At 38.3% G+C, this 26,949-nt stretch overlaps 3 protein-coding genes across 3 annotated transcripts in view; 1 reads left to right on the top strand and 2 right to left on the bottom strand.

The window, feature by feature from the left end:
• LOC127639609 (lysine-specific demethylase 4B-like) overlaps positions 1-5,631 on the bottom strand; it is a 59,656-nt gene extending 54,025 nt beyond the window's left edge. The window contains exons 1-2 of the mRNA XM_052121718.1: positions 5,514-5,631; positions 3,032-3,467 (exon numbers count right to left, since the gene is read on the bottom strand). Coding sequence (XP_051977678.1) covers positions 3,032-3,448 — 417 coding nt within the window. The 5' untranslated portion in view covers positions 3,449-3,467; positions 5,514-5,631. The remainder of the gene's footprint in view (positions 1-3,031; positions 3,468-5,513) is intronic.
• An 802-nt stretch (positions 5,632-6,433) lies between these two features.
• On the bottom strand, positions 6,434-20,765 carry LOC127639610 (E3 ubiquitin-protein ligase UHRF1-like). The gene is made up of 17 exons (XM_052121719.1): positions 20,653-20,765; positions 18,647-18,809; positions 16,536-16,796; positions 16,301-16,434; positions 15,860-16,075; positions 14,287-14,402; positions 13,953-14,139; positions 13,667-13,790; positions 13,490-13,597; positions 13,191-13,295; positions 12,998-13,104; positions 12,022-12,184; positions 11,777-11,914; positions 9,889-10,006; positions 9,656-9,807; positions 9,486-9,584; positions 6,434-8,164 (listed from the first exon to the last, which is right to left on the bottom strand). The coding sequence occupies exons 2-17, from the start codon at positions 18,797-18,799 to the stop codon at positions 8,018-8,020; spliced, it is 2,328 nt and encodes a 775-aa protein (XP_051977679.1). The 5' UTR covers positions 18,800-18,809; positions 20,653-20,765; the 3' UTR covers positions 6,434-8,017.
• A 2,875-nt stretch (positions 20,766-23,640) lies between these two features.
• Positions 23,641-26,858, top strand: LOC127639653 (TIR domain-containing adapter molecule 1-like). The gene is made up of 2 exons (XM_052121782.1): positions 23,641-23,780; positions 24,635-26,858. Exon 2 carries the CDS (start codon positions 24,763-24,765, stop codon positions 26,509-26,511), a length of 1,749 nt encoding a protein of 582 aa, XP_051977742.1. The 5' UTR covers positions 23,641-23,780; positions 24,635-24,762; the 3' UTR covers positions 26,512-26,858.
• Positions 26,859-26,949: the final 91 nt, after the last annotated feature.

Here is a 26,949-nt window from a genome sequence, read left to right as displayed (position 1 = left end):
CAAGTTGTTAAGCCCTCCATTATCGGTATGAAGATCGTTCAATCCAGGCTGAAGAAATATCCTGAGCAGACGAGCCGAGAATTCAGGCCAAATCGGGGCTGCTGCGATCAAATCTTTTCCATTCGTCAATTGATGAAAGAAAGAATCCGATGTGGGAAGCGTACAGTTGAAGTCAGAAGTGTACATACATTTAGGTTGAAGTCATTAAAACTCATTTTTTAACCACTCCACAGATTTAATATTAGCAAACTATAGTTTTGGCAAGTTGTTTAGGACATCTAATTTGTGCATGACATGAGTGATTTTTCCACCAATTGTTTACAGACCGATTGTTTCACTTTTAATTGACTATAATCACAATTCCAGTGGTCAGAAGTTTACATACACAAGTTAACTGTGCCTTTATCATATATATATGATAGGTGGTGTACTGAATTGGAGGTGTACCTGTGGATGTATTTTAAAGCCTACTTTCAAACTCAGTGCCTCTTTGCTTGACATCATGGAAAATCAATAGAAATCAGCCAATACCTCAGAAAAAAAAATTGTGGATCTCCACAAGTCTGGTTCATTCTTGGGAGCAGTTTCCAAACACCTGAAGGTACCACGTTCATCTGTACAAACAATAGTACGCATGTATAAACACCATGTGACCACACAGCCATCATACCGTTCAAGAAGGAGATGCATTCTGTCTCCTAGAGATGAATGTAGTTTGGTGCTAAAAGTGCAAATCAATCCCAGAACAACTGCAAAGGACCTTGTGAAGATGCTGGAGGAAACAGGTAGACAAGTATCTATATCCACAGCAAACGAGTCCTATATCGACATAACCTGCAAGGAAGAAGCCACTGCTCCAAAACCACCATAAAAAAGCCACACTACAGTTTGCAAGTGCACATGGGGATAAAGATCTTACTTTTTGGAGAAATGTCCTCTGGTCTAATGAAACGATAATTTAACTGTTTGGCCATAATGAACATCGTTATGTTTGGAGGATAAAAGGGTGAGGCTTGCAAGCCCAAGAACACCATCCGAACCATGAAGAATGGGGGTGGCAGCATCATGTTGTGGGGGTGCTTTGCTGCAGAAGGGACTGGCGCAAAATTCCAGCAACATATTGTGAGAAGCTTGTGGAAGTCTACCCAAAACATTGGACCCAAGTTAAACAATATAAAGGCAATGCTGCCAAATACTAACAGAGTGCATGTAAACTTATGACCCACTGGGAATGTGATGAAAGAAATAAAAGCTGAAATAAATCATTCTCTCTACTATTATTCTGACATTTCACATTCTTAAAATAAAGTAGTGATCCTAACTGACCCAAGACAGGGAATGTTTTCTAAGATTAAATGTCAGGAATTGTGGAAAACTGAGTTTAAATGTATTTGGCTGAGGTGAGTGTAAACTTCTGATTTCAGCTGTACCATCATCAACTTATTGACATCAGATCAGCGTTCGACTGCATCCATTGGCCAGCCCAGTGGAGGACATTGGAGGCTGAACATGTGCCCCAGAATCATCCAACTCCTTCAAATGTCATATGATGGCTCGTCCAGGAGTTTGTGGATCCGCAGCGAACTATCCAAATAATTTGTCCAAAATGGAGTCTGCCAAGGAGATGTTGCTTCCCCTCAGCTGTTCAATACAGTGATCGATGCCATCATGAGAAAAGCATTCGAAGACAGACAAGGAGTCCAGTATGACGACAACAACTTGATGTTCCAATTTGATGCTCTCCGATGACAGGACATATTTGCAGACACGGACACCAAGACCGAGACCGCCAACATCCTCTACGGTATCACCCGGATTGCCCAATCGTAAGATCTGAAGATTAATCCAGACAAAACCAAAGGATGGATCGTGGGCCAACATTCACCTCGATGGAGTCCAAATTGAACAAGTCCAAGAATTGAAATATTTAGGATCCCTGGTCCAGGAGAAGAAAGTGGCACCTACCGGCGAAGAGTAGACTCGGCCAAGCAACAGCGGCATTCGCATCACTCAAGCGGTACCTATTGGAAATAGAACCAGATCTCCATCAAGACTAAAATATGTCATTTCCGGACACTGATCCTACCAATTCTTCTATATGGCTCAGAAACGGGGACCCTGCTCAAGTCACACCTACACGAACTCGAGGTCTTCCAAATTCGATGCCTGCAGCAGATCCTGGGAGTTTCCCTTTGAGACCAACTTCAAAACGAGACCATCCGTACAGGATGTGATAAACAACCAACGACTGAATAAGCGATTTAATCGAGACGGTTGAGGTGGTTCGGGCACGCCTGCCGAATGAACACCGACCGGATACTATATACACACTTCTCGGGCGTCAATGACAAATAGATTGGAGGGTTCAAATGGTAAATGGTCTGCACTTATATAGCACCTTTTTAACCTTAGCGGTATTCAAAGCGCTTTACACTGGGACTCAATCACCCATTCACACACCAATGGCGACAGAGCTGCTATGTAAGGTGCTAGCCTGCCATTGGGAGCAACTTGGGGTTCAGTGTCTTGCCCAAGGACACTTTGGCATGTGGAGTCATGTGGGCCAGGTATCGAACCGCCAACCCTGCGATTAGTGGACAACCCGCTCTACCACCTGAGCCACAGCCACAAAGATATGCGCCGAAGACCTGATACAAGCAAATCGAAGAAGACTTGAAACACCAGCGAATCAACCCCTATGATGCCAAGGCCATCGCAATAGAGCGACAAGCATGGAAAGGCATTATGAATGAGGTTCGAAGTCCAGTGGCACCCACAGCAGCACGCGGACTACGGAGGCAACCCTGGCACTTAGTCAGCAAGGGATCAAAGAAGAAAGCAGAATGCTGCTGTTGCTGTGACGGGAAGCTTTAATAAACAATATTTTTAAAATGGCCAAAAAGTCAGTGTTCACAACTTAAGTGGAACTCAACCTACAAATGTTTTATTTATAATCAAGCTGGAAAAGGACAAATTTAGGAGTATTCGCCTGTTGCTTAACAAGATATAAAGGTAAACGTTTATTTGATACCTTCGCCAGACCAGCGCGATGAGCTCCCTGGGTCTCTATATATGCAATGTACTTTCCAAAGTCCTGGAACTCCTCCATGGTGGGTCTGAAGGTCATGATCTTGCAGAAGGAGTTTGCTGATGGTGGAGGCGCTGGGACGGACTCTGGGAACGGTGGCTCTGGTTTAAGTTCGGGAAACGATGGCTCAAGTTTTAGTTCTGGGAACAGCGGCTCTGGGGTTAGTTCTGGAGCTCCTAGTTCTGCAGATGGTTCCTGGTCTAGACCTGCAAGCAGTTCCTCGCATGGCAGTAGATTTGAATCCAGGTTTGGTTGTACAGGCGACTCCTGAGCAACGTCTGTTTGTAGAGTCGCGTCTGATGCAGGTTCGGGCTCTGCCGTGACCTCTGGGTTCGGGTCGGGGGGTGAAGTCCGGTCCATGACTGCAAGTCAGCTAAAGCTGTGGACGCAAATACAAAAACCATCACAGATTAACAATAAACCAACTTCAAAATCAACAACACTGTGAGCAAACAGTGTTCAAATGTTTAATATCAGATATGCGCCATATATTTCTACAACGGGAGACTGAATTGATAAGGTACATCACATCAAGTAACAAACAAAAATGTTTATGCAAGAAAACTTTATAACGTATTAATAAAGGACTACTTTTTATTATAATTGCTGATAGCATCTGAAGTCAAGCAATGATTGGTAGATCACATCATAAAGTTCATACAGACCAAAAAGAAAAGCATTTTAGAGTTAAAAATTGAATTAAAGTGCCAAGTGTACCAATAAAACTGCAATATGTGTGTCTTCACCAATGTTTATAATGTTATCTTTGTAAAATCCTACTGAAAGTTCAATCAAAAATTAGTTTAGCCTATTTTAAATATTTAGGCTTCACTTTAAATTTCATTATTTATTTTACATATCTTTAAAATAGCATTTCTAAAACTTTATTTAATGCCAAATGACATTTCACAGGCAAAGATTCAACTACTGAATTTCTTAATTTTATGTACAAGATTTTTATTTATTTTTTAATGTTACTTTATATAATTTGTTGTTCATTCATTCTGAAGTCATTGGTTTAAAATAACCTTTTTTTTTTTTTTAGCTTTTTAGCAAAGAAATTATGTTAAACCCTTCAGTTATAATAAAGTACCCGTCACAAATTCATGAAAGACTTTTTGATTAATAAACTAACTTTAAAATGGTTCAAATAAAGGTTGTTTATCAAAAACACATCCAATTGAAGTTGTTAAAATCCGTCAAATTAAAACTTAAAAAAGGTCCCATTTTAAATAATTTTTGAGAAAAGGTTGAAAAACACAATTTAAACTTGGAAACACACACTTTTATCAACAACATAGAAACTGTGAGATGAAACTACAATAAAAATGTAGAAAAACAACAATGAAAAATAAATTATACACAGATTATTCCACACACAAATATCAATATACTTAAAACATGTTGTTGTTGTTTACAGTTCTAGATTGCATTTGACAATTTTATTCAAATTAGCATACTTTTTGATCTAAACCAATCATTTTTTTCTGCCATATTTTGATGCAGCAATGTTGTCAAAATCAACAAGGTAAATATGACCAATTTAAAGATTGTAATGTATACATTTTTATCCATGTTTTCTGTGCTTTATCAAGCATTTGTCGGAGTTCAGAACATAATAATAATATTTATACTAATATTCATATTTCAAAAATGAATCCCAGCTCATGTTAAAACCAATAGTCAAATTCCTACTGCATTCTTCAACTTTTAATTACAATTTCACAAACTACTTTATGGCGCGTGCTTTAATTTAAAGATTATGCATGCATAAAATAATCATTAATTGCATGCAAAAATAAGCCCACCTGAAAAAAATTACTATTTCATAAAAAATAATATATACATTTATTAATTTATTTATTAATCACACCACGCCCTATACGTCACCATAAAGACCAGAAATAATGTGAAAAATCAACAATTGCATACAAAATGCATCCCAGCCGAGTATGCAACTTTCAATTCCCATATTGCATTTAATTTGATCTCAACAACCACATAAAGCCTGATGACTGACCTGACATTTTGAAAATAATAAATAACAACATGCCCATTTCCTGCATTCGTCAACCCAGCTCAAGTTCAAACAGCACGAGACAGATTGAGAATGGGTTTAAATGGCCTTTGTGTATATGTCCAGCCTACAGCTGAAATCATCATGTCTACAAGGACAAAATGCACTAGAAAAACACGTACTATACCAATAAAGCAATGCAAAAACATCTAATACAACGCTCTATGCAGAAAATACGCGTGTGAATGTAGATGCGCGTGCTTTATTTCGCATTTGCAGCATTTCTACTCCAGTTTTGACAAGCATCAACACACAGCTGCTCCATAACACCACAAATAACAATAAAAACACCGCCAGCGTACTCAGATCCGACACAAAACACAATATAAGCCTCATTTGTCGCTTTACCTGCCGCTCTGCGTCGTTATTGACTAGTTTTTCGCAGTTTTCTTCACGATTCTGTTCGTTTTCACGAATCCAAAGGCTCGATATTGTCTATCAGCAGCGCTGGGCCTTGTCTCCGCCCACTGCAGCGTGACGTGTGCTGTGAATGGTTGCATTGATGTACAACGTAGTCTTCCATTGGCTGCCGTGTTTGATTGATGCTTTGAGTGGCCAATAGTGTTGTGCTAGTATATACTATTATGACGGAAAGCACGTACTACACGCAATAGTAGTATGTCTTCCGGTAAGCCATATTTAACCACACTCGTTCGACTGGCTAATGCTTTTAAGATTCAATTAATGCGGTTTATGTCCCATATTGTTCCCATTTTAAATTTATTTCGGTTTCATTGCTCATAATATAAAACATAGAACACATTTTCAAAAAGATTTTTACAGTTCACGATGTATAAAATGATCAAATTATGCACTACAGAGCCAAATAACACTATGTAGACTATAGGGTGAATTCAGGTAAATTTGGCCAGAATTAATTAAAAAAAGGCCAGAATTAACCTATGTAGTATAGCATGTTTACTTCATTAGACTATTATTATACAATAATATAAATATGTATTTTACACATAAATCATATGTTCCACAAAATACTTTAAGTTTTATGAAACTAAACATTTAACTTAATCTCTTAGGTCAATAGGCTTCCCTAAAACATCCCAAATGAATCAAGTTAAAAGCATGGAAATCAAGTTAAAAGCAAGATCAAACTTGTCTTTTACATGTCAAGGATATTGTCGTAATTGTTCGTTGTTTTAGTTTTTTTTACTGAAAGGCACCAAGTCAATAAGTGTACAAATATCTCCAAACATTAGGGAAAGAACACCACACCTGTTGGGTTTTATCTTATATAAATGTTCAATAGTTTATTGAAAAATATAGCACTCGTGCAAGGAAATAGCCATGCACCAAACACTACAAAAACGGCTAAATACAAGTGCTAAAAATATACAATTTCAATTTCAGAATATACAGCTCCAGTCTACACAAATATTAGAAATAGTTGAGGTATAACTAAATGAACACAATAATAAAAGCAATTACCTGCAGCAATTGGCATTTATTTAGCAAATACTATAATAACTCACAACAAACAAAGAACATCATTGGGCGACAAGACGATACATTAAATACTTCCTGAATGAGAAACTGTTGGGGTTTGTGCGAATAACGGTTCAAGGATTTACCTCGAAAACCGTTGCAAAGTCAAGGCAGACCAGGTGCGTACAAAACATTATCCAGGATCAACTCATCCATCTATAAAAATGCAAAATATAACCTGAAAAACAAATCCTGAATAAGAACTCTATAGATTTAATACGCATGACCTCTATTTGCATAACGGCAGGGGTTAGTGGAAAAATGACACACATACAGCAAAAAAAGAGGGGTGGTATATCGATTAATCTGCGCATATTCAAAATGTTGCTTTTCAAATGGATGAGGGGAAAAAAATAGGATAAGTTCAAATGTTTTCACATAAATTACTATGAGATTAAAATGCATTTAGTTACCAATAACGACATTACGATTAAAACGTCTCATAAGGCCGAGCTAGAAAAGAAATGCCACCCTAAACGGGATTTTAGAGCCAACGCATTTGTATGAACATTTGTTAACGTCTTTAATGACGAACAAAAAAATTATAATACACAAAACACCATACTTGGGCACGACTAGTTCATATAGATTACATTTAGTTAGTTATCAATAACGGCGGTTCAATAACGGTGCTACAATAAAAACGCTTTTAAAGCCAAACGCAGATTAATTTATAACGTCACCGTTACTTCTCGGATCTTGAAATCAACGGGATCGGATTTAACAGGAGCAAGTGCAATCATTTGTTAACGTTATAATGATGCATTACTGCTGGCAAAAAAAACAATTCGTCAAAAAGACGTCGGAATTGTGCATAACCGCAGTTCGTTTTAATTAATAGTAAGTTAGTTATCAAAACCAGTAGTATGATTAAATGCCAAACGTCGATGGATGTTATTTTAAAGATAGGAAACCTGCGCAAAAGTGGTCAGTTTTAATGGGAGCCAGTGCATTCGTACGAACATTTGTTACATGAAATAAAAACGACAAATTACTGCTGGTGAGAAATAATTAAGCGGAAGATTAACATTGCAAACATCGTAATTGTGCATAGCTACAGTTCATCGTGCTGGTGTAAATTACAAGGTAATTATACATCTTAAGGAAAGCAACTACAACTAAAACATGACCAAAACGTTATAAATCACCTTTACTCGTAAACACAAAGCTTGCATTTCGGAAAAACGACTACGGACAAAAATCGACAATAGGCAGATCACAAAACAGGGCCAAATCAATCCTACAACCCGAAACGTCTTAACATACATTAAATATATTAAAAAACGAAATCTGTTTTCATTTGTGGAATTGCGTCTTGTTGCCGTCGTAGTTCACAGACAGCAGGAGTATCATCACCGGCCACTGCTGTATCCGGGGAAGAGCTGGGTGAGGAAAGCTTGAAGGGGTTTGTTCACCGCCATTTGGTAGTTTTTGCCCAAGTCGTGTCGGCAAGCTGGACAAGTGTAGACATCGGCTTTGAAAGATCGCTGAAGGCATTCCTTTGGGGAGAACATGCTTTATTTTCAAGTTTATCTGGCCTTTAATGCTGTGCCCGTCTTATTTAAAAACAATCATATTCGGAGGTTGACCGATGGTGGATTCTTCTAATACAATAACTACGGTAGTGGAAAAGTACCATTAATCAGAGGACAGTTTTCTTAATATCAACTCATATAAAATTGTCAAAAACAAAAAAATATCTTAGCTTTTCCTTACTAGACATAGAGGTAAACAAGCATCCAAAATGAATAAAATACCAATAACCAGACACAATTTTTTAAAATAAAAAATTAAAAAAAGGGACTATTTGGTGCACGATGAGAGTTAATTATAAACAAGCCCAAAACACACAAAAGGATTCTTATTTGGAAATGGAGACGATGCAATGCTCAGTTACAATGCTCTATATTTAAGTATAACAAATCAAGCTTTTTAGAACATATATCAGGGTTTAATGAGAAATAAACTTCATTATTGTTAAAGAAATTAAGATATTAAGTTGGAGACACAATGCACGTGCTGATGGGGAACATTCCCGTATAAATATATTAGTCTTTGCATGCCATCGCTTCAATATAAAACACCATCTCATCAAAATAACACAAGCATTCAAGTTTACATTAATGCATTTGGCAGATGCTTTTATCCAAAGCGACTTACAGTGCACTTATTACAGGGACAATCCCCCTGGAGCAACCTGGAGTTAAGTGCCTTGCTCAAGGACACAATGGTGGTGGCTGTGGGGATCAAACCAGCGACCTTCTGATTAACAGTTATGTGCTGTAGACCACTACACCGCCACCACCACAGGTGACAGTGAGGATAGAAATGGGGATGAATATTGGCATTGATGAAAGATGCAGCAAATGTGATTGTTTTTATTTCACCTCTAGTGGCCACTGATACTGTAGATGCAAGCTGTTTTAACTGTAGCATCCTCCAGATCCAGCCACAGACAAATAATTATAAACGAAAATAGACCGATTTTTGCCGATAACCGCTAGTTCCATGAAACGTAAAATGGGAGACGGGGACACCTGGGAATACTTGAGGAATAACGCAGCGAGTTGTTTTAATCGTTCCAATGAAACGAACAACCCAAACCAAAATGAATGTCAAATGAATCGGATTGTGAAAAAATGAATTAATTGTTACTCCATATAATTTGGGGCCGTTCAGACCGATTGAAGCTCTTTTTAACCTGCACAAAAGAGAACCTGCGCAACGGTCAAATGTCTGTCTTGTGCATGTTTACATTGCAAATGGATGCAACTATGCATTCGTTGTGAACGCCCCGGATAACATTTGTATTCGCCTTACCCTGCAGACGTTGTGTTGGCACTCTGTCGTGATTGGCTGATAGACGACTTCCTGACAGCAGATGCACAGGAAAACCTCCTCCACTTTATTCAGGAACCGCTAAAGTCAAACACAATGTAATTACACTATTCAGAGGCCAGAGAGCAACAGATACGTGTCGCAGTACGTACCGGTCCGAGACTGATACACTCCATGGCTTCATCCCACAGTTTCTTATTCAGCTCATCTTCTTTGATCAAAGCTTTCTGCTCTTTACTCAGTGTATACGCCTCCACCTTCATCTTCTTGGGTGTGCCTTTGGCTGGAGAACTCTTCTCATCCACTACAGAAAAATGGAAAAGTGTAACAAAAACGCAGATCTTGTGTCTAAAAGCACATGTGGCAAATTGTGCATGTCACATACCGGTCTGAGATTTCCGCTTCCTCTTGCCCTTGGTGGGTGTTTCTTCGATGTCCTCTTCATTTTTGTTCTCCTTCTCCTTTTCTTTCGCAGCCACAGCCTCCAGGTAACCCTCAGGATACTGAGTTGCACAAATAAACATATAGGTGATAGATTTTGGGGTGTAATATGAGAAATTACCATTAAGACGTTTTGCATTGTGTATCGTTTTCATGACAATTAGGTAGTTGAGATGAAATAATTGTGGAAAGTTGACAATGCCCAACTAAAACGACTTAAAACCATATTTTTGCCATTTCTTTCATTTGTATTCAGTTTTAATGCCTCATATCAGAGACTGTGCAATGTCCGTAGACTTTGTGTCGTAACACGACAACTTCATTGAACCATATTCACCTCCATAACACCGCATTTAAAATAACTTGGGTGTTACATTTGATCCCAATCTGTCCTCTGAAAATCACATTTCCAATGTTGGTAGAACAGCATTCTTCCATCTCAGAAATATTGCACAATCTGATTGCTGATGCCGAAAATCTAATGCGTTCATGACCTTAAGACTAGATTATTGTAATGCATTACTGGGAGGATGTCCAGCAAGATCAATAAATAAACTTCAATTGGTTCAAAATGCAGCAGCCAGAGTGCTGACGAGAACCAAGAAATATGATCATATTTGCCCCATTTTATCATTGTTACATTGGCTACCTCTTAAATTTCATATTAATTAAAAATTCTGTTATCTACATGCAAAGCTTTGAATGGTCTCCGCAGTACTTAAGTGACCTTCTACCACGCTATATTCCATCACGTTCATTATGATCACAAAATTCTGGCCTGTTAATAGTTCCTAGAATACCAAATCCACAAGAGGAGGAGGATCATTTTCATATTTGGCTCCTAAACTATGGAAGAGTCTCCCTAACACTGTTCGGGGCTCAGACACACTCCCTCAGTTTAAGTCTAGACTAAAGACTCGTCTATTTAGCCAGACATACACCTAATTTATCCTTCAACTCACAATTAGGCTGCTTTAGTTGGGTCTGCAAGAACCAGAGACAGTGATTATGATCTATAACTCCATTATTTTATTTGTTTCCATGTCTCAACCTCGCAACTCCTATCCTGAGGCCAACATAACCGGTTGGATCCAGCTCCATTCCTGCTTGGTGTCGGACTCCACTGCTGCGTGTCGCTGAGTGATGACAAACTACAGCCTGTGCCAGCCAAACATCACTTCAATCTATTACGATGGACTTCAGAGGATGAACTGACGCCAACTCCAACCATAAGACATGGGATACTTCATATGCCATTGCCTGAACCTTGGATTTAGGATAGACCCCACCGAACCTCACCGAAATTACTGGCCAGTTGAACTGCGACGCACCTCACTGATCTCTGCCTGCATCACCTCGGTCTAATGATGGACTACACTCTTATAATGGAATACATCGACTATCAATGAATTACCAACACTTAATTACCAACTACCTTCATCAGCCAACTAACAAGAACTTCTGCAGTGTTGTGAAAAGCCCTATATAAATAAAATGACTTGACTTGTGGTTTAAGCACCGCCCACCCCCGGTTCTATCCGACAGATATAGAAAATTTTGTCATATGAACAGATAATGGCTTCGCTGCACACCCCTATTATGCATCATCTACATTTAAGCACAACAATTTTACTGTAATAAGTGTCCAAACACAATATTTTTTTAAATGTGAAATGCAAACAGGAGCAAAAACTCGTTTCAGTAAAGACAGATTTTCAAGACCCAGTAAAGTGATGCCACAATGCAAAAAATCTTATTGTCCTGGGATGGTGGTCTCAACAGAAATGTACAAACAAGATAAGAGTCCCATAAACTATCTGCGCTGATGTTACCTGCATGGTGAGCCCCAGTTTCTTAATGCGCTCTTTTCCGTCACGCGTCCATGGCGCCGGTTCGTCATCGTTTCGTTTCAGTAGGTATCTCCAAACAAGGAAGCCAGACTTGCCTTTCTCTGGCCAGTACTTCACCACCTTATAAACAAAACTGAATTACTTCCCAAAGTGTTCTGAAACAATATTCCTTGTCTTTGCTCAAGTCCCATCTTTCTCAAAAACAAAAGCACTTGTAAATTTCCCACCTTGTAAATTCCATCGTATCGGTTGCCATCTTCGGGACAGTACTTGCTGTGTTTGCGGCCCTTGGAGCTTCGCACCACTCGCACGGGTTTCCCCGCCTTCCAGTCTTTGGCCTCCGCCCCTTCCTTCTCGTTCACTGCGGCGTTGCAGTTCAAAGCTAGCGCCCTACAAATATACCGCCAAAAACAAACTTAAATCAGGAAATGCCACGAAATCTAGCCAAGCTTGAAGCTTTCAATTTCAGTCATTATGCATGGAGAATATTGTGGACTTTATGTGCAATAACAACTAGAAGATGATTGTACATTAAGAGTGAGACCAACTTAAAGCAGATCAAAGGCTTTTTGTGGGCTTGTTTACATTAGAATTATTGACAGACGTTTGAATTAACGAACATTCCGTTTGCCCATTTGAACATTCCGTCAATGAGTCTATTGAGCTTTTTTGGTTTTTGATTGTCAGCTGTGCAAAAACCGTAAGTCCAATCAGTCAGAAACAAACATGGCAGACTGTTCCAGAACATTCTGACGGTCTACACCAAGTTCGGTGGATGCAGCACGAAAGCTCTTGGAGTAGTTAGCATTTTAGTCTTCATAAATTTTTTTTTTAAAAAAAGCACACCGGATGAGAAGCGCCACGTTGGCGGCTATGACACAGAATGCTAAAGTAGATAATCTATGTCCTTTGATAATGATTTGGGTTGAATTTAACGGAAATAGGCAAGTTGCACTCCGCGGCACGGCAGAAATATGAGCAGCCTCTGGAGTCGTAGCAGAGCGCTGCCGTCAGACGCCGAGTGGCGGCGGTGTGCGACCACCTTAACAGTATGTTGGATTCATCAAGCCAACAAGATTAAATAGACTCTAAATTCACCATCCAATCAAATTCTGAAAATTCCACCCAACATTTCCACCATCTCCTTCACTCATTTATACATAACATTAAGGAAGTTAAATGAGTTCACTTGAAGTTTCTGACCGGTTCATGTTGGTGAGCTTCTGATCGCAGGACTGTTCGGCTGTTCTCTTGTTTCCAGAGAGATCGCGACCCCCAGAGCCCGTGTATGTGAACTGATTACCGTCATCCTGAAATGAGAGAAGTCGTAGGTAAACAGAAGGGAATGTTTGCACTCTTGAACGGATGCTTTGGGGGCGAGTCGGTGTTAACGTACCACGTCGTCTTCATAGCCTCCGGCTAGGACGAGAGAATACGAACCATCATTACTCCTGCCGTGAATTCCTGCGACATGAGGCCTGTGAACTCCAGATTCACTCACCTGATAATTACATTAAAAAAACCTTCATATTAATTCCTTTCAAACACATCCTCGTCAACATCACGTCATTCGATTCACAACCCCAAAACAAAAATGGATCCAATGGCTTTCCATGACTTTTCCAGTTGTCCAAGATTACTAAATAACAAATTAAGAAAACAATATTTTTACCGGAACAAAAAGGAGATGCTCACCTGCACTCTAAACTTCCACAGAGTTCCCACTGGCACCCCGGGAATGGGACCGTAATGGTTGGATGGGACGATGGTGCACAGTTTGGTGCGGCCCACACACGCCATACCCTACAAAATGAGGTGTTTAAATCAGGTGAGAAATCTCATTGGTTTATTAGCAATTTAATCAAACCGCACCTTCCCCCAGTCCCTCTGACTAGACGAGCTCGCTGATGCCATCTTGGATTTCTTCTTGCTTTCCTTTAGCTTCTCTCCGGCCAGAACCACCTCGCTGGCATCATTGCGACACTCTGGACAGTACCTGCAAAATTGAAGTAAAGAATAAAAAATAAAAAAAACATGGTAGAAATGCATTTTTGCCGTTTAGCATTTAAAACAAGATTAAAATGAATACAAAGGACAATTAAAAATAAGAGATGCGTGGTTCCATAGCAAACAGTACTAATTAGACGAACTCCTTTACCAGTCCTCATCTTCTGGGATGGTGGTTAGCGGCGGGTTCAGGCAGTAGATGTGGAACGCCATGTCACATTCGTCACACAGTAGCTGTTTATCAGGATCCTGCTTCACGCCACACGCGTGACAATTACACGTGCGACAGTTCTTCTTCAGATCGTCTTTGCAAACTTTACACTCCGGTCCATTTGCCCCTGATTGCAGACACACGAGGAAAAATAATGCACCTAAATATTTGTGATGCATTTCGGATAGGCCATTTATTTGGACCAGACTTGAAAATTAAAATGGAAACATCATTAAAAAGATTAAATTAAATATCAATAAAAAGGTGGACTTACTCTTTAGAGGGCTGTCGGAAGAGGCTCCGAGTCCCTCAGAACTTCCTGGTTCCTCGATCTTGTAGATTTCATTCACGAACATTATACGACAGTCGTTCAGAGAATCGCCAGCATCCCTGTAAAATCACAGTTAAACTTACACCGATTACATATAAAAAAATTTTAAAAAGGCAAGCAAGACAGTTATCGTGTTAACGACTTTGGAACGGATCCCATATTTAAATTTGAAGCAATTTTAAAAACAGATCTGTGAGGGATGATAGTCCAGCACATTTAATAGAATTTGTTTTCAATATGTCTCCATCCTGAAACACTAGCGGAATTAATGTGCAAATTGTTTGTCAATGTACGCAAGCATGGTTTAACAAACAATTATAAACAAAATTGTACAAAGTTGAGCAAATATACAAACAAATTTATATCAAGTGAAAGTACAAATTCACAATTTCTTAAGCACATGTACATTTTTTACGCCAATTTACAAATCAAAGTTTACAATGTTTTAAGAAAAAGTACGAACAAAAGATTACGAAGTTTTACATAAATGTACGAACAAATATAAAAAAAGTACGCTAATTTACAAATTAATGTTTACAATGATTTACATAAATGTACGAAAAAAAATTTTACGCTAATGTACGAACAAAAGATTACGACGTTTTACTAAAATGTACGAACAAAGATTTAGAAAGTTTCTTGTGCAAATGTATGAACAAATATACATCGTTTTGCGCACATGTACAGATTTTTTTTTACAAAGATGTACACAAATGTATGAACAAATGTACATTTTTTTACTCAAATTTACAAATGAAAGTTTACAATGTTTTAAGAAAATTTACGAACAAAAGATTACGAAGTTTTACATAAATGTTCGAACAAAAGATTACGAAGTTTTACATAAATGTTCGAACAAAAGATTACGAAGTTTTGCATAAATGTACGAACAAAAGATTACGAAGTTTTGCATAAATGTACGAACAAATATTACGAAGTTTTGCATAAATGTACGAACAAATATTACGAAGTTTTGCATAAATGTACGAACAAATATTACGAAGTTTTACATAAATGTACAAACAAAAGATTACAAAGTTTTGCATAAATGTACGACCAAAAGATTACAAAGTTTTGCATAAATGTACGAACAAAAGATTACGAAGTTTTGCATAAATGTACGAACAAAAGATTACGAAGTTTTGCATAAATGTACGAACAAAGATTACGAAGTTTTACATACATGTACGAACAAATGTAAAAAAGTTCGCTAATTTACAAATGAAAGTTTACAATGTTTTAAGAAAATGTACGAACAAAGATTTAGAAAGTTAAACAAATTCAAAGTTTCTTGTGCAAATATATGAACAAACTGTACATATTTATGCAAAATGTACAAAAATAAAATGCTGTATATTTTAACAAATTTACGAACAAAAGTTTTAGAATTTCAATAAATTTGCGTTAAATCGTCGACACTCCAGTTAGCTCCTGAAAACGTAGGGCCTAGTCGTAGCCATCTTTATGCTTGCGGCAGCTTTTTCATGAAGCTCAAACAGATGTTTAATCACCGTACCCAAGCAGAATCTTGCCGAAAACTTCACGTTGGGTTCGCGTTTCCCTCTTCCTCTGGATCTCAGCATCATACCAGTAGCCACGCTCCTTGGGCTCATCAGGGTTAAAGTTCACCATCACGATCATGCCCTGATCCAGCTGATGCCACTGGTAAATGGTGCGCGCTCGCGGTCGAACATCATTACCACGTAGCTGCACTACGCCATTCTCTGGGTAACTGCACAGACCACAGGTGGGACACGCTCAGAGACAAATACAGGTGTTCCACATTCAATACAAACATTTAAACATTACATTTGGGCCAAAATAATTTTTTCTAAAGTACACGTTAGATTAATGGTTCACTGTTAATTTCTGCGTGATTAACTGAACGATTCAATTAAATATGATTGACAGACTAATATCTATAGCGCCATGAATGTTTAAATTAAAATAGACTCACTCTTCATATTTGACGTGGTAAATTATCTCTTCTCCATCAGTTCCACCTTCTCCAGAGGACTTTGCCACGTTGACGATCTGTGCCTCAAACCAAGCTCCCATGTTCAAGTCTCGAGCATCCACAAACTCATTTATCTGAAAATACCATTTAAAATTTATGCTAGTTAGTTACATAAATATTATTCCCACTAAACTGCAATAACCATTAATAATGTCATTATGATCCTCTAATTTACCTTGTAAAACCCAAAGCCCGGGTCGACGAGGTCCGCTGTGTCAGTTTGGACCGCGGTTCCGGCGCTCTGAGCTTCGCTCTCGCTGTGCGTCGAGCACTTATCGGACTCGCTCTGGGCTGAACCGCAACCGGAGTCAGAGTCGGACAGCTCGGCCTCTTTTTCCTTCGCTAGCGGTGCAGAAGGAGCGCTCTGTCGCACTAGCAGTTGTACGATATCGTTCAAGCCCACGTTATAGTCGAAGAGGGTGTGACTGTCTTCCATCTACAAAAAACAAATATTTTACTCAAAATAAAACCAAAACACGAAATAAATGTCTTAACACGCAGGTCGTGAACGATTCAATCTATGCTACTCTAAATAAATATGGCATCTTTATAAAAGCTTAGTTTCATTTAAACATAACGTTCGCTAATGGATAGGGTATAATTCGGTTTTCAGTGTACCGCTACGGCTCACGCTCAAGCGTCCTGAAGTACACTCTTCAGACCACGAGCCAATACGGACGTGTTTGATGCATAGGCACTACGACCTCTAAATGATTCTTCAACTCGCACAATTATGCAAACTGTCCGCGCCTACAGAAAAAGTAGGCTAACAAAATTAGCATCAAGTGCAGTGCGTGAAATGTGCCAGCATGCGGAAAACCCAAGTATACTTTGGCCCTTGGTTTTCACGTCAGGAACTATGTCTTCTAGCAGAGGGATGCCGCTTAATGAATTTGTTTAGCATTTAAAGTTGTGCGCTTAATTATGTAGTAACTGTTCTGTAAAAGCAAAAGAACTTGAGGCACTTGCGCTGCGACTATGTTCAAATTATAGCACATCCCATACCTTATTGCTAGTCAACATGAAATCCAAATTGTGAACGATTAAGTGCACGTTATCCAAAAGAAAATATGACATTTTTGAAAATTAACCATTTTCACTACAGGCTAGGGTACCATTTGTTTTTCCACTTGTCGCTACGTCTCACGCGCAGTCAAGCACTCTAGCGTTTTGAAGTAAACTCGTTTGACCACAAACCCGTAAAGACGCCTTCAACGCATGTGCACTACGAGGCGCATATGCAAACTGTCCGCGAGTCAAGAATAACTAGACCGAAGTGTGCAAAAGGATACCGCTTAGTGAATTTGCTTAGCATCTTAATGAAAATCGATGCGCGTAATTTATATACTAACCATTTTGTAATAGCAATAAAGAACTAAAAGGCGACTATTCGCAATATAGCACAACTTCACTTAACTTATCGCTAGCGTAAACACAAAACTAAAAAAACTATTTACATTCATGGTCTGTTTTTGAACGATTCAGTGGAAGTAATTGCAAAGAAATTTCCATCTTCATAATTTTCCATCAATAATGTAAAAACTCGAAGCATCTCTGTAACGTTCTTTTTTCAGCATGCCGTGATGTCTCGCGCACAGATTTGCACACTAACATTTCAATGTATATATACACTTTTGTCCATGAGCTCGTCACTTTCAATGCATGTGTACTGCTTAGCGATTCTCTATAGCACAGTTAAGTCAAGACGCATGCGCGTACGACTGTCTAGAGAGACGCTTCTTGAAAAACTAGTCTGCACGCGGGTGCAATCCTCGGCTAATGCGCTTCTGACAAGATATATGTGTCACGAGGAAAACCGAAGTAAACTTTACAAGTATGCTGATGTAAACTAAAGCCTAGTGGAAAAATGCCGCTGAATAAATTTGTTTAGCAATTTGTTGAAAATTAGTGCCATTAATTTCTCGTAGGAACCATTTGTAAAAGCGATAAGGAACTAAACCTTTTTGCTGCGACTAATCACAATATAAAAAAACGTCTTGCGTTATTGCTAGTGTGAAGCTGAACACAAGCTACATTTCTTAACACACGTTCATGGTCACTGTGAACCATTCAGCATACATTAATCAAAATAACAAGTTTTTTAATCGTGTCATTTTCCAGTCCGCCTCTAAAACGACTTCCATTAAGCCCCCGCCAATCACCCGGCTCCATTCTGGTATGTTATGCACACTTCATCCAATCAACTCTCACCCCACATTTCTTTCATTCAGTATCCGTTTCACATTCCAGAAGTAAAATGGAAATGAACGCCACTTCATACGTTACCTGTTTGCCTCTGTAAAAGAGTCTTTGCCTGTCCGGTTCCACGTTAAAGAGTTCCAATATCTTCCCACGCAGCTCATCCACCTTGGTGAGCTTGGACAGGGAGTCGACCCGATGGGTCTGCTTGCCATCCATAGTGCGCACCTGGATCCACATGGCGGCAAACCTGAAATGTTTCGCCGTTTACAAAGTGAGTGACTCATGCACAAATGACTCCCTCCACCTTCCTCTATTTTTATAGGCAGAGTTTAAACAATGGCCCAGAGCCAAAACTTGCACACAAGCAGGAAGGAGGTGTTCGTTTCAGGATGATTCGAGCAACAAGAGGAGGAGGGGTTTCTTCTTTGTCACGGTCACAGAAGCCTTCTGATTGGTGGTTTTAGGCCTGACAAGTTGCTGCTTTGTGACCATCGGCATTGTGCGAAATAAAGTTTATCGAATTGGGGTCAAGCTACCATTAGTGCAGTGGCTTTACCGTGATTGACATCAGATGGTAGTACCATGGTACTTAATATGGGTAGTTGAAATGCTTTTGGGAAGTTGACTTCCTACAGTTTGCTATACATGATTTAAAACTATTTTGAAGTTTTTATAACCATGCATTTAGGAAATTATATTTATTTTGATGCCATTTTAAATTAACCAGAACTCCAAAAGTAATTTTAAATACACCATGGTTTTACCACGGTACATGTCCGGATTGAACTTCAAAAGGGTAGCAGATATTTGTATCCGTTCCTAAGAGTAGTAATCATATGCAATGGTGTAAAACGCCCTTGTTGACATCTCAGCTATTCAAACCACGCCTATTTTTGCCGGAAATACACTCCATCGCCCCATATCTACTACTCAGGTTCTGCAACATTAAAGTAAGATCAGTCTTTAAAATATTCTATGTCAATCCAAAAACAGAATAATATATCATCATATATGACTCTAGTTAGCGCTTCTATGTTAAAAGCAATCTGTTTGAACGGAAAACTAAACAAATGTGTTCGTATGAGTATTTGCATGTCGGTTGGGTGGTATTGTATAATACAAGCAGTGTTGGGTGGAATGCATTATTAAGTAATTAATTACTGTAAGTTACTTTTCATTGAAAAGTAATGTGATGGATTACTCTTAATTGTTCAGCAGTTTAACTACAGTTACTTCTGATGTAATTGCATTAAAGACTGTACAGACTATAGAACAATTTATACATCTAAAATCGATATAATGTATGTTTTCCAATTTAGCGCTGCCCCCTTCAATTCTTTGGCCAGTTAGTAAATATTATATTTGATTTTATATGATTTATTTGAGAGAATTAAAAGAACAGTTTCAAGTCTATCCTTGTGTTTTTCATCTGGTTGATAAGGTTTTTAGAAAGTAAGTAATTAGTAATACGTAATGCAATTACTATTCAAACAGGGTAATTAGTACAGTAATCTAATTACAATGTATAATGTCATTTGTAGTAAGTAATTAATTAATTACTTTATTTTTAGACTCATACCCAGCACTGAAAAAGGCTCTTAAAATGTCAAAACATAAACAAAGATGAACGTAAAATACTAAAATATTCACAATTTAACATTTTGTTATAGTAAAATATGTTGATTTAACTCTTAACCCCTTCAACAATCCTGCACTAATACAAGTCAAACATTAACAAACATTTAATAGCCTCTAATGTGGTCGTTTTAGATTGTTTTACTAGCTTATTCTAACATATTTAACATTAAAAGCCAAATGTAAAAATGTACAGCAGGTTTAATCACATAACCCCTTATTTTTATATATATATATATATATGACTTCATTTGGATCTTCAAATTAAATAGTTAAATAGTGCACTATGCAAAGAAGCAAACATTTCATATACATTAATTATTGCCTAAATATTAACATACACATCATAAATATGCAAACATACGACCATGTATACAATAAAAAGGCGCGTGCACGTTTTTAAACACAACAATTTTAAATATCAACCTCAATATAGGTTAAAAGCAGCTCTTTACCTGTATTAACTTCCTCTTGGAAAACGAAGACGTGCTTTTAATACAATAAATATGATAAAAGTGTGAAAACGTTACCGCGAAACTGAGCTCGCGAATCAATAAAAGTCTCCAACAACGTGTTTCCCATCCTGCCGCGCTGCTGATTGGCTGAGGGGAGTTCAGATCCGGTCGTTGATTGGTTGGGAGGCGCGCTAATCACGCCCACTGCCGGAGCTTAGGCTCAGCGCGCGAAATTCTACTCTCGTTATCGCACTCGCTTGCCTTTCCTGTAATCTCGCGAGATATAATAGAATAACTCTTATATTAGGAGTATGCTTTTGGATTTATTTTTAGTTTATATATATCATTTAATTTATGGTATGATATATATGGACTATAATCTCAAATCTGCAACAAACTACAAATTATTTGAAGTCACAAGCTATTCAAATTGTATACATGCGCTTTTTCTAAAGGATGTTTTGTATGGAATCAATTCCATGCCACATATATTTGCAAAAATATAAAGTTTTGCAAAAGAAAAAAGTATTGAGCAAACAAAAAAAAATTTTTTGAAACAAAAATTAAGTATCACAAACGTAAAATAAAGTATCGAGAGAAAAAAGAAAGGTTTGCAAACAAAAATAAAGTATTGCAAAATATAAATAAAATATAGCAAAAACCAAGATATAATGAATTGCAAAAATCAATGACTGTTGTAAAAGAAACTAAAGAACTTTGATCCTTTTTTATCTCTGCAACAGATTTTTAGGCAGCAATGATTTTGCCACACATCATTTTCTTTGCAATGCTACTAATTATTTTGCAATGCTCCTTTTAATCTGCATTTCCATCACGTGTGAGCTCGTGATACCGTTTTGCCTTTGCGCTTCACTTTTCTGTGCGTTTCACTTTATGGCACTGTTTTGACGTGGGGGTGGAGTCAGGGAATTGGGGCGTGTACAACGGGCTCAGTGATGCCTCTCTGGAAGTTACGTCATTAGCTTGAGACACGGATCAAACATCATGGCTGAGCACAGGCATGCAGGTGGATCTCAGGTATATAAAGTTGATTGTTTCCTTTTATTTTATTAGCATTAAATGTGCTTTAACAGCGTTTGCTTCAGATAAAGAAGTTAGAGATCAGTTAAAGCGGTGGATTTATTAGCCATACTCGCTAACATAGCCAGCATCTGCAGTTTTTTCTCTCTCAATTGATTGGACTATTGATCGATTCTTATGTTTACTTTATAGATTATAATTGTCTATACCATAGTATGTTGTCTTCTAAAAAAAAATGTAAACTCCATATTTAAAAATATATAAATAAATAAATAGATAAATAAATAACTTCCAGGCAGGGACGTGGGAACTATATTGTGAAAAATATATTTTCTAAAAAATATTTTGCTACCTAAAAGTACCTAAATATTAAATATAAAACGCATGTGGACTGATATTTTTCCAATGTCTGGACTCCTTTATTAATGGAGTATATAAACAGACGTTTCAATATATTGGTATTAAATGCATTTTCTGAGAATTTATATTTCAAGTTTTTACTGCAAATGTCGAAATGCTCTTTGTTCCATCAGTCACCATATATCGGAAAACATTTGGAATGGGTCAGACATAATTCTGACCACTTATTGTTTTGTTTTAAGTGAATTTCGTTTTGTATAAATTGTATCTTCATTTTAATCAATGTTTTCATCAACAAATTGACTGGATTAATAAATAAGAAGCAAATATAGTAGACAATATAATTAGGACACGGAGGCGCCGGCGCGTGAACCGGAGCGCGTCTCATAAATGAACCGAAAACTGACAGAAAACACTAGTTTATTAATAAACAATTTAAATGTTTAATGCATAGGCCGGTTCTTTGTGGCAAGCTTTATGTGTGCGTTGAGACACATAACGATGAATCGGATGTCAGATCCAGTGATGTTGTCCCCCCCTTCTCTTATTCGCTTTGCTGTGGGAGCTTTTGAAAAGAAATTTAAAATCTGTTTTTGTGTCATTACCGGAATGTTGCTTTCTTCACTAAGAGGATAAAATCATATTCTTCCGGGACTCGCGTCCTTAAATTATGTCTCCGCTGCGGCTGCGCATACAACATATAACTGACCCCCCCAGCTTGAGTTTTTCTAGGCGACCGTTATTTAGAATGTGTCACTTTATGGTTTCCATGGTGACGCATCATTGCTTGTCACGTGACACACCGCAGCAGCAACAGCGCTGAATGAATGATGATCTGCTTTTATGTCATTTTTCCTTTTTTATTCAGAATATTCACAAATGTGTTCGCTATGGCATGAAATATCTGATATTCCGATTGTCAAATACATGCAAGTGGAAGTGTATTGTTGTTTAAACACCTTTATAACGATCGCGTTAGTTCGGCTGTATGCGCGATGGGCGCCACCCCCCCTGTTCCAACGTCTATGCTTCCAGGGAGGCATCACTGAGCCCGTTGTACACGCCCCAATCCCCTGACTCCACCCCCACGTCAAAACAGTGCCATAAAGTGAAACGCAGAGAAAAGTGAAGCGCAAAGGCAAAACGGTATCACGAGCTCACACGTGATGGAAATGCAGATTAAAAGGAGCGTTGCAAAATAATTAGTAGCATTGCAAAGAAAAAGATGTGTGGCAAAATCATTGCTGCCTAAAAATCTGTTGCAGAGATAAAAAAGGATCAAAGTTCTTTAGTTTCTTTTACAACAGTCATTGATTTTTGCAATTACTTACATCTTGGTTTTTGCTATATTTTATTTATATTTTGCAATTCTTTATTTTTGTTTGCAAACCTTTCTTTTTTCTCTCGATACTTTATTTTACGTTTGTGATACTTAATTTTTGTTTCAAAAATTTTTTTTTGGTTTGCTCAATACTTTTTGTCTTTTGCAAAACTTTATATTTTTGCAAATATATGTGGCATGGAATTGATTCCATAGTTTTGTCTTCCCTAAGAATTCCCACATATGAACTTTGTACTGCCACCAACTGGACATTTAATAATCAACATATTTGTTTTCCTTCTTCCGCGTTACACGACAAGGAAAATAAGTTACGGGACAAGGGAAATATAAGGCAGGGAAATATATATATTGCCTGTTCCTGTTTTGAAGAGAACTATTACCAAAGGTAAGAGATTTATTCCACATATGATCATTTTATTTAAATGAGTTCTGGGCCGTTTAGAGTAAACATTTTAGTCTTACGTGTCAAAATTCTAAGAATGACGTCATAATACTCTTATTCCTACTCTTAAGAATGAGTGTGATTCATTAAGGGTCATAAGTGTTAAGATTTGCTCTCATTTCCTAAATTGTTTAAGAGGTATCTTAACTTAGTTAGGACAGGAGTAGCAAAATGACTGTTCCACGGAGACAAAACACGACAACAAAGGAACAATGTGTTGGAGTTATAAGTGGAATTAAGGCAAATGTGTTTCATAATGCAGCTAAATTAAGTACAATATATATATATATTACAATAAATATATGCGGTAATGTGATGGGCTACATATCTAAACTCTCAGAGGGCGTCAATAACTAATTAATACAATCTAAATATCATTTAAATGATTAAAATCAAAGATGAAATAATAATAAACAGTGAATTCAATTATGATTAGCTGAATATCTTGCACTAGCACTGCAACCTCCGTCAGTGACACCACTTTACAGTAGTGAAAATGTTTAAAAAGAGCCCAAACACTATATACAAGGGCATAGATTTGGCTTAAATATTGGGGTTTGCAGTGTGAAGCATCTACATGAGTCCATTGATCATTGGGGAGGGGAGGAGGTGGGGGTTGTACTTGCTTGTTTTGTTTGTTGGGGGGGTTACCTCCCCCCATCCCCCCTGGAAACTATGCCCCATACTATATAAAACAATGAATAAGCTCATAGTTTTGTGTGGGGTTTCTGGTGACGATTTGACTGATTCATGATCCACATACACCCATGTAACTCTCTTTTTCTTTCATTGTTTAGGTGCAATCATGCTTCTCGAAGTGACTTCATATTGTATGGAATGGCTTGAACATAACGTATAAGAATACATATTCACATATGATCACCTATACATACTTAAAACAAAGGCAGAAGGTGCTATACAGCTTATGGAGAGAGAACATATGGAGCCGGGTCTCGCCATGGCCATTGAAGTTCTCTCTAAAGCCACCCCGGAGCGACTGGTCAGCTTGACTTGCAAAATGGGCCAATTGCGGGCTGAGGAATTGGTGCACGCCATGTGCTTGATTCTCCTGAAGAGAAACAAAGATGCGAATGCTAAGCTAATGGCTAACTGCAACAGCAGTGTCGCGAACCACTTGGCCGAAATGGTGAAGATGCATGGAGAAGGATTGAACAGTAGCCACTTTGGTGGTTTTACGATATCAAGATCAGACACGGAGACTTTACTGGACATTGCACGGATTTTTGCGGTATTGGTGCAAGAAAGATTATGTGACAAGTCGCTCCGAGATCAAGCGTACCGCACAATTCTTGCGAAGAGCAAGAACGCTGGTTCACAATCTACAGATGTTGACATCTTTGAGGAAGTTCGACAAGTTTGCGGGGCTGAAGTTATTGACGAATTCCCAAGATTTACCACAGAAATGGCTTCCATAACAGACTGTCTGACCTCTCTAGACATATCGGGGACAAACATTAGCTGTCCATCACCGTTAAGGACCAGTTCGATCTGTATCTCACATAGTCTCGAAATTAGCTCGCCAACGATTCTAGGCCCAGAGTCCAATACCGAAGAATCAAAGCCAATGACTCTGCACATCCCCCAAGAGAGCGAAACTACAACCAATCAAGACCAAACACCACATTGTCCTGACAGATCATCAAATAGTTGTGCAATTACCTCACCAAAGACGCTTAAAATGCAGGACATCAATGACGCACCCAAACCATGTCTCGATCATAACGGAAGCTCTCAAGTTGTGACATCGGAAAGCACGAATGCAGAAAATGTTCTTGATTTTTCATCCGCCCCAAATAGCGGCACCAAACTAAAAGCACATCCTGTAAACTCAAGCCATTGCGCTAACGACTGCAAACCGCCAACTCAAGCTAAGAGTGTTCCCCCAGCAGAACCAAGTTATAGCGAAGAAGACGAAACATTTTACGCCTTCGTGATCCTACATGGACCTGAAGATGCGGACGAGGCGCAAAGACTCAGAGATAAACTGGAGAGTATAACGTCAGGACAAGGCGCGACTTTCTCTGAGGACTTTGAGGAACCTGGAAGGTCAGCGTTGCGTTGCATGGAAGACGCCATCGACAACTCGGCGTTCACGCTACTGTTGCTCACCAAGAACTTCGACACAAACCTCAGCGCAACTACCACTGATTCAGCGCTCATGAATTCTCTAGAAAAATGTCACAAAACTAATTCGGTTATTCCGTTGCTACCGCGAGATAACCGTTTGCCTAGGCAGAGGTTTCCGTTGGTTCTTCGCACAAAGGTCTGTCTTGATGAAAACAGTGCGTTCGAACGTAAAGCCTTGAAGGTCATGGCACCTAATAAGGTGGCATCTCAAAAGGTAGAATGGATGAAAGAGCAACGTAATAAGAAGGCAATCGAGCAACAGAGACGACTGCTAGAAGAAAACAGCAGAAATGTGGAGCTACGACGACAGACTGAAAGATTAGAGCGGATGATGCTAGAATCCGAAAAGCAGCATGATGGAACGTTTTATGCAGGACCACCTCTGAATTATGGACCAATGCAAATGGCTCCACAACATCCCGCATGGCAACCATCATGCATCCATATTGAGAATTCACAGAACATAATAATCGGAAACAACTCGACCATGATTATTGATCATTCTGAACATAGTTCAGAGGATTGAGATGTTTGAATGTAATTCTAAAGTACATTTTAGCTTCAATAAAGGATATCAGTATGTCAGTATGTCTCATGATGATGGTTGTGGTTCTCAGTTATCAGTAATTTCGCTATGAAAACTCAGATCTGTATTCGGCTAGTTTGGAACAACTCGAGGAAGAGTAAATAATGACGGGATTTTCATTTTTGGGTAAACTGTCTCTTCAAATGACTGTTAAATGACAATTACAATGGCATGGCAATGTACTATCTTGGTCTTGAAACTGTAAAGTTAATTGTTAAACTGCAAATGAATCATTACTATTTGAGCAAATAAAGATGATTACTCTTTCTTTACTACTATCTTGTATTACTTGTCTTCTCAAAACAAACTGTAATCAATTATTTTATAAAACAGTTAGATAGCGCGATCAAAATGAAAAGCACATGGCACGGCGCTGTC

Source organism: Xyrauchen texanus, chromosome 48 (genome assembly GCF_025860055.1).
Source record: "Xyrauchen texanus isolate HMW12.3.18 chromosome 48, RBS_HiC_50CHRs, whole genome shotgun sequence".
Lineage (NCBI taxonomy): Eukaryota > Metazoa > Chordata > Actinopteri > Cypriniformes > Catostomidae > Xyrauchen > Xyrauchen texanus.
Note: the sequence above shows the minus strand (reverse complement) of the source record. Positions and strands in the feature narration are given on the sequence as shown.

Excerpts from the sequence above, each read along its gene's own strand:
- LOC127639610 (XM_052121719.1), bottom strand. The coding sequence starts at position 18,799 with ATGTGGATCCAGGTGCGCACTATGGATGGCAAGCAGACCCATCGGGTC. Across the intron at positions 14,403-15,859 it reads TTCGGCAAGATTCTGCTTGG|GGATGCTGGCGATTCTCTGA; the intron begins GTACGGTGATTA and ends GTGATTTTACAG. Across the intron at positions 13,598-13,666 it reads GTCAGAGGGACTGGGGGAAG|GGTATGGCGTGTGTGGGCCG; the intron begins GTGCGGTTTGAT and ends CTCATTTTGTAG.
- LOC127639653 (XM_052121782.1), top strand. The coding sequence starts at position 24,763 with ATGGAGAGAGAACATATGGAGCCGGGTCTCGCCATGGCCATTGAAGTT.